General features: G+C 35.1%; 1 protein-coding gene across 1 annotated transcript; it reads right to left on the bottom strand.

Moving 5' to 3' along the window:
* Window positions 1-589: 589 nt before the first annotated feature.
* On the bottom strand, window positions 590-4,087 carry LOC116120985 (probable disease resistance protein At5g63020). Its single transcript, XM_031406955.1, has 3 exons — window positions 2,608-4,087; window positions 1,882-2,172; window positions 590-1,206 (listed from the first exon to the last, which is right to left on the bottom strand). The coding sequence occupies exons 1-3, from the start codon at window positions 4,085-4,087 to the stop codon at window positions 590-592; spliced, it is 2,388 nt and encodes a 795-aa protein (XP_031262815.1).
* Between the last annotated feature and the right edge of the window lie 4,637 nt (window positions 4,088-8,724).

The raw sequence follows: 8,724 nt of genomic DNA, 5'->3' as shown, positions 1-8,724 counted from the left end.
AAACCAGAAAGATAGAGAAGGTTAGAAGAATCAATAAGAAGAACTAAGAATCAATAAGAAAAGATGAAACAATCCATAGAGGAAGAAAATCCAAATCTTTACTCAAGTCATTAATCAAACATGACATCAAGATAAAGACTTCAATAAACTTAAACTCTTCTCATATCAATAATACAACTCTTTACTCTGAATCATACTCAGATCTTAGAAAGAAATTAAAGAACTTGCAAACTTCATCAACCATCAGCTAAACTCCAAAAGAAAACTCAAAAAAAAAAAAAAAAAAAAAAAAAAAAAAAAAAAAAAAAAAATAATTTGAAATTTGACATCCTGCAGCATGCCCCTGAAAAAGGTTCACTCAAGTGGAATAATATAACCGTATTACCATCCGCAAATCCATGCCTGTAAAAAATGAGAACTCAAAAGTGTTTTGCAAATTAGTCTCGTAAACATTGGTGATTGCCATCTAAAAGCACAGCAAAGAAACACATCTAAAAGAGTTGTCTTTTAAGTTACCTTATTTGGACTGACGCAGCTTTTGGAAACGATTTTTTGTAACATCGTTATCATTCGGCCAAAACAACTGGTTTCACGGATTTTCAGTGCAATAAATCGATTTCAATTTCTCTGCCCCTTTGAAAGTAAATGGGAAATTTGTTAGCTCCACACATGCATCTATCTTCAACAGTTGCAAAGAATTCCAGGTCAAGTCTGCATTATTGCATATGTTAGACAATAAGGGAAGATTAATGAGTTCCAACTCCTTCAAGTTAGGAAAGGCCCCAGAATCAACTATACTTCCATCCTTGGTAATTTCTTCAATGACTCGGCAGTCCTCAACTTGAATCTGCTGTAACTGGTTAAGTCGCAAAACCATATTCTCTGAGAACAAAACTCTTAGACTGTGGCATCCTTTTACCTTTAAATTTGTGAGCTGGATAAGACTAAGCTCTGGTATTACTGAATTTTTCCAAATGTGCTCCAATTTTAGAAGACCATCTATGTGCAACTTCTTCAGGAGTTGAAACGCGGCGCCATTACCATCAATAATGCTTGTCATTTCAGGACAATCTTTAATTGCACAAACTTCAAGCCCTTCTAGATTTTCAGCACTAAACACTGATAAGTTTTCAGCTGTATGAGCAATTAGCTCAAAGGACGATGCTTCCTTCAATATCTTTAAAATTGCATCAGGAAAGGTTTCACCTGTATGAATATAGTCATAAAAAGACAAATTTCAATTATATTCTGTTCAATACGTATTTAATACTAAAAATTTAAAGTACAATTTTTTAGCGAACATCACAAAATATATATATATATATACAACTAATTGCAGAACATAATAAATTTTATCCCTCAAAATGCATATAATAGATAAACAAAAAAAAATCATTACAAAATGGTGATAATATAAACCATAAATGAACTAGATGTAAAACAAATTGAAAACAAATAATCCACATATTAAAATCAAACCATAGCCTTAAATACCAAAAATATAAAACAACCCAAAAACTCTAACCCTACAGAAAATCAAATGAAGCTATCTTACCATTGCAGTTTAAATTGAAAATAATCAATCAATATTTTGTTCAATAAAGATATACATGGATACAAGATGCGTATTATAAAGATACAATATATATAAAGAATTCGAAGAGTAACCATATGTACGGAATTAGAAGTTGGTTCAATTGTTTTGAGCAGAAATACTTTGTTTTTATGGGGTTTGCAGGCCAAGAGATGAAAAAATATATATAATGGTGACATAAACTATATCTTTTGACTTTTAAAATGTAATTCATTTATAAACGACATATATTTTTTCAAGGAATAAAGTGGACTGCTTTGGTTGTAATTTAATGAAAAAAAAATCACCTGCTGAGAATCTCAAACGCTTTTCAGCTGACCATCTAAAGGCATCAAATTCAGTAAGACAATTTTCTTGCTGCTGACCAACAATGATTTTGAATGATCTGAGTCTTTCAGGTCTCCACTCATTGTTCAAATTCCACGACATACTTGTATGAATATATGTCTCGAAGCTATTCACTGTAGGAAAGTAGAAACAGAGAGTGGTCAATTCTGTAAGAGCAGCAACTTCCGCAACAACACTGTCTACAATTTGATTCCATCTTCCATCAGTTGGATTCACATCAACACCCAACTCTTCCAGTGAATGAAGTCGTGCAAGAACATTAGGAGAAATCACCTGCCTCGCCTGACCACATGGTCTTGATTCCCGACACTATTCCTAACTGAAACTCTCAAACACTTAAGAGTAGTTAAATTTCCTACTACTAGAGGCAAATTATAAATTCCAGTATGACGTATGTCAAGAATTTCGAGACCATGAAGATTTCCTACGTCATCACAGAGCACTCTTAATTGATCACAATTCTTAAGGAACATCGCTTTGAGATTTTTCATACTAGAGATTGATGATGGAAGAGTTTTGATCTTCGCTTTATACGATTCAAGTAGTCAAAGGAATTTCAAAGAATGGTGATGAAATTTGTGGAAAGCGGCTAATTTCTTTTAGTAATAATGTCGAGATTCTTTCATAATTGGGCTCATGTGGCAAAGGGAATAGGAATGAATCACCAGTCACTAAGATCCTTGATTCGTGAACACAATTGTTGTCGTCTCTGGCAATACTGGGCGCAAGTCGTCGATAAAACTCGAACATCTTATATTGTGCCTCCGTCTCCTTTTCCAAAAGAAAATGGTTGATAAAATGCAGCAATAGATTACACCCATGGTCACGTGCCATCCCAAGCTTTGGGAAATTCTTTAAGAATTGTTGCGCTCTCCAACATTCAATTATATAATCATGAAGAAGTTCATGGCTAGAGGGAAAACTTGCCAAATATAGAAAGCAAGACTTGTCATTTCCTTTCAGCCTGTCAGTTTCAAGTTTAAGGTACTTGTAAACTGTTTCCAAATCTCCCTTCGGTTCCCCCCTTGGTGATGTTAATAAATCCCATGTGCTTCGCCATATTGATTCACGGTATACATTTTCTGCACGAGTCATTTCACGTAAGTAATTTCCTATCAAATTTATCAGGTATGGCATGCCACTGCAGAACTTAATAATCAATTCTGCATGTGTCTTGATGTGTCGATTTTTCTTCAAATCCTTGCCCACTTTATCCCAAAACATGTCTTCGGCATCCGTGTCCGACAATCTCTTCACTTCTATCCCTTCATTCAGCTTCCAACAAACTTCTTTATACCTTGATGCAATGACCACCTTTCCTTGATGTTCATAATTAATGCCTACTTTTTTCAAATCAATATTTGAAAAAACGTCGTCAAGCAACAATAAATACTTCTTGTTCTTCAGGTTATCATGAATCATTTTTTTCTTTTGTTCATCGCTGCGTTCTTCCGGAATATTCAGCTGCTTCTGAAGCTCTTGTTGTATGTAGCTCTCAGCACCTTCGCTACCTACCTTTATCAAAATCACAGTGTCAAAGTCTTCAAGTACCTGAATTTTTTGCTGCAGATAATTCATTATCGTACTTTTCCCAACTCCTATTGGTCCCCGTACGCCAATTGTTTTGATATCTTCTTTTCTCAGATACTCTAGTAGCTTGTTTACATTTTCTTCAACTGATGGGAATTCAATATTTTCGTTGGTAGGAATGCTTGTATGTGGAGCTGGCGCCTTCCTAACCATTATATTAGGTACCCTCTCGTTCGTCAGAGAAACTACATCCACTGTCTTTTTCACAATTCGTCTGCCAAGTTTCATGAGATAAAGAAACCATCTAGATCTGGAGTGCCTTACATACTCAGTCTTTAATTCTTCGACTTCAACTATCATCCGTTTCACTTTTCCCCGCCAGTCTTTGCTTTCCTCTGTCTCGTCTACTTCCATTTCATATCTCTTCAGTTTGATATCTATATCTTCCTCTCGAAGGCAAAGTTTTCGATATTCCTCCAAAAGTTTCTTATAATTCTGTGTCATATCTTTCACGTAACCATATTTCCTCTTCAGAGAGTTGATTATGCCTGTGCCTTGTTTAATTGCAAAATCGGCTCCAGCTATGGCTGTTTGCGCTGCCGCTAACTCAGTCATCCTGCAAATATTGTTGAAATTTAATGTTTATCAAGCTAATAAAACATCTCATCAAAACAAAATAGAACAGCTGATTAAGATTAAGATTCTTCTTTTATATATATAGTTTTATAGTTTGATATTATATATGGTAATTCATTTACTTTGAAACGAGAAAAAAATCAATCAGTCCTACATTTTCCAAAAAGTATTTGGATAACTATGAACTTTTTAATACCCACAAAAGTTTCTAAAAAAATAATCAAACACGTCCCAAAATCCTAATTCTGTCCAAACTCTGTTAATTGTAGAAAAAGTGAAAAAAAACAATTAAACCCACTCTTTTTCTCTCCTTTTTTTTTTTTCCCCCCCCCCCCCCCCCCCCTCCTTATTTCCTTCTTTCCCTTCTCCCCCTTCTTTACCTTTTTTCCCTCCTTTCTCTCCACCAACAGCCTCTTACCCTAATACCCACCCTAAAACATCTCTCTTCACCCAAAAATTAGCATCCCTACACCTGCCGCCCGCCTCCCACCACTGATATCAACTCAAGAAAACAATCAATCCAAATCACTATAAATCCCAAACAGCAAAACCTCAAATTCAATTGTAGTTGAGCAGACAAACCAACAATGTTACTGGTGGGGTATATTGCACGGCGAAACAAAAACAAAAACAAAAACTGAATTTGATATAATAAATCCTAATCCAGCTTAGACTTACCAAATTTAAGCTTTTTCCTTATTCACTTTTAGCCCAACTTTATGAATAATCAACTTTTGATAAAAGTTTTCAGGTATTTGTTTTGTAAAATTTTAAAATTGCTTTACTTTTGAAAATTGATAGATGGCAAATGTAAAATGAGCAAAGTAGGTTTCTTTTTAAGTAATTTTTTTTTTAATTTTAATTATTAAACTATATTAAAATAAATCCTTTAAATATAAAAATAAAGAATTAAGAGCATATTATATCGCTTTTAAAACACGAAATGACTTTAAGATGCATAATATTCACAACAAAATGATATTAAAGCTTTTGCATTGATTATTAATGACAATAGTAACACTCGGGTTCTCAGTATGAAATTCTTGAAAAGAAGAGATCTTGTTTTGTTCAAACCTAACAGGCCCACAGAGAGAGCAAATATAAATATTCTAAAGCAACCCTAGGTGTTTGAACTGCTAACTAAACAAGTTAAAAACACACCTGAAAAATTGCCTGGTTACTGACTCTGCTCGTTCTCAGTAACTCTGAAGCCTCTCAAAACCGGTGGAGAATGACAAGTGAGAAGAAAGGAGAAAGAAATAGGAGGAAAAGAGAAGACAAAAAATAAAGAAGGAAAGAGTTGAGGAAGAAAGGGAAAAAAAGAAAAGTAGGAAGGGGAGAAAAAAATAAAAGAAAGTTAGACGGGAGGGAAAAAATAAAATTTCGGGTTATTCAAATATAAAAGAATGTAATTGGCTATTTTACCCTTCATAATCTAACATTGAATTGACGTCTGCACGATTTTGGGGTGACATGATTGATTTTTGAAACTGTTGGGGGGAAGGTGATTAAAGTCGCCATAGTTGTTCGAAATGAATATCCAAAACTTTAGGGGGTAAATTGATTTTTTTACTTTAAAATTTTGGGAATTAAAATTAGTAAGGGTGACTATATATGTGAATATCTCTATAGATAATGAATTGCATCCAATTCACATAATTTCACCATGAAAATGATTGAGGGTAAGAGCTATTTAATTCCATTTATAATTACAATAAAACTACACTTACAACTTTTTTATACAACTTTTTTACACAACCCTAAAATAGTAACTCATGATTGGTCAGTTTGCATTTGAGTAAACGCGATCCACTACGAGCTAACTAATTGCGAGTTATCACATCTAGGTTATATGAAAAAGTTGTAAGGGGACGTTTGGTTCAGGAATGTTAGATTACTGGGAATGTTGAATTACTGGAAAGATAGATTACCTTGAAAGATTACTGGGAATCTTTAAAAAAATATGTTCGGTTAGTTGGTGGGTATGTTATATTAATATATTTGGTTATGGGGAATAAATTGGTGGGTATGCTATTTAAATTACTAAATTGTCCCCCTTTTAAATATTAATATAAAATTATTTTTATTATTAATTTTTGAATAATTTTTTTAACCCCCAATATTTCAGATTTAGCTAAAACACCCCCGCTTATAAAAAAACTTTAATTCATGACGAAATCACCCCCACCTCCTGCCGCCGCCTGCCACCACCGCGAACAACCGCCGGAAAATCGCCGGAGCCCCTAAAAAAGAAGGAAATTCTGTGGGAGGCTCCGGAAGGCTTCGTTATGGCCGTTTCCGGCCATATTGATGGCCGAAAACAGCCATATCAGGCCAGATCTGGCCGTTAACGGCCAGATTCCTGGCCATTAGCGGCCAGTTCTGGACCAGATCTGGCCGTTAACGGCCAGGTCTGGTCCAGACCTGGCCGATAATGGCCAGGGATCTGGTCGGAAATGGCCAGAATAGATCTGGCCATTTCCTATTCTGGCCATTTCCGGCCAGATCTGGCCCGATATGGCCGTTTTCGGCCATCAATATGGCCAAAAACGGCCATATCGAAGCCTCCCGGAGCCTCCCACAGAATTTCCAGTGTTTTTAGGGACTCCGGCAATTTTCCGGCGGTGGTCCGTGGTGGTTGACCCGCTGTCGGCGGTGGTGGCTGGGTGGCTGTGGTGGTGGTGGCTTGGTGGCAGTGGTGGTCTGTAAATTATTTTAAATATAAGGGCATTATTGTCCAAAATTTTAATTAAACAAGGGTAAAATTGAAATAGGATATTAATGTAAATTTGTTTTAAAGTAGGGGTATTATTGTCCAAAATTTTTATTAATAAGGGATAAAATTGTAACAAAAAAAGATAACCCTGGTAATCTCAGAAAACCTAAGAAAATGGAGGTAATCAGATTACCTCTTATATTACCAATAATAACTACTATTGGTATTTGAAGATTACTGGCATCTTATATTACTTGACAACCAAACGTGGTAATCAAGTAATATAAGATGACATTACCCCAGTAATGTCACTTAACCCCGAACCAAACTGACCCTAAGTGCAATGTTATAAGGATGTAAAAACCCTAGGCCTGAACCGAGGTCACTTAGGCTCAACTTGATTTTTTTTTTTTTAAATCCAAGCCCAAGGTTAAGCACAACCGAACTTTAGGCCCGAGTTTTGGCTAATATGAATATGAGGCTTTTGGAAATTTCACTTTATAGGTGGGGTTTGGATAATCTTTTAGGGGGTTATTGGAACGTTTACATTAAAAAAGGTTGTTGAAGAATTTATGGGGTTTTTTAAAATTTTTTAGGGTGTTTTATGTAATTTTACATAGAAACTATATGTAATTTTATAAATCTTATATAATATACACAAGCCCGGACTTTACTGGCAGAACCTAGGCCCAGGGTATATATATATAGTATATACTCATGCCGGGCCAAACACGGGCCAAGCCACCCTAGTCAGTATCTTTTCCATCCCTATGTAACCTAAAGGTTCTTTAAATCGACTCTCAAAATTTGATCCAAGGTTAAGATGGAACATGGTATCCTTGTAACGAAATAGGACCTAGAGTATATAAATTTAAAGCTTCGAGAAAGAATTTTTGTTATTTTAAGGGTTATTATCAAACACACCCACTGAAACTAAAAAAACTCTATTAGCCCCTATGAACTTCAAAAACTTCCATGGAGACCCCTTAAGGTCAATTTTGGTTGTTAAGTTGGTAGGTTGACTGTTATTTACCATAGCAATTACAAGTTTGTCCATACATTAATTGTTGAGTTCACTGATTTACCCCTATAAAAAGTATATTTAAATTATGGAAAATGTTACACCCATAACCTTTCTCATAAACTTTCTCTCACAATCCCAACGTGGCAGCTCATGCATTGATTGGGAGTATGCACAATACTTCTGAACTTTTTCTTAAAGTCTTTTATGATGCTACTTTACATATCTCTGGCTCATTTTATGTCGCCAATAATACTTACATGCAAGACATTTTTGGCATTAGGTTGAAGATTTCAATATAGTGTACAAGTTATGATGTGGGGTTACATAGTATGGCTTTAAGGATAAAAAGGAAATACGATAAATATTGGTCAAATATTGATAATATCAACCTCATGTTATTCATTGCAGAGGTACTAGATCCGAGGCACAAGTTATAATATGTGGATTGGGTAATTAATGAGTCTTTTGATGTTGTTCTTGCTGATATGTTAAAGATAAAAGTGAAGGGAGTTTTGGTGTCTTTATTTGAGCAATATATAGTTTGTTTAAAGTGGTCCCTAGTGCGCAACCAAGTGAGTAGTTTCGAGTTACAATTCAGAGTGATGTTCATGATGCAGGTCTTGACAATGAGAAGTTTATGAAGATTATGTATCAGGAGAAAAAAGCAAGAAAAAAGTTGTTCATTACAAAACAGAGTTGGACAAATATTGAATGGACGATTGTGAAGATGACAACAACAAGAGCTTGGATATCTTGCAATGGTGGAAGTTAAATTCAGCAAGACATAGAGTTCTGTCTATGACACAAGATGTATTGGCTATGCCTGTCTCTATAGTTGCATTTGAGTCAGCTTTCAGTACAGGGGGTCGTGTATTG

This window comes from Pistacia vera, unplaced genomic scaffold (assembly GCF_008641045.1).
Source record: "Pistacia vera cultivar Batoury unplaced genomic scaffold, PisVer_v2 Contig954, whole genome shotgun sequence".
Taxonomy (NCBI): Eukaryota; Viridiplantae; Streptophyta; class Magnoliopsida; order Sapindales; family Anacardiaceae; genus Pistacia; species Pistacia vera.
This window is presented reverse-complemented; position numbering and strand designations above follow the sequence as displayed.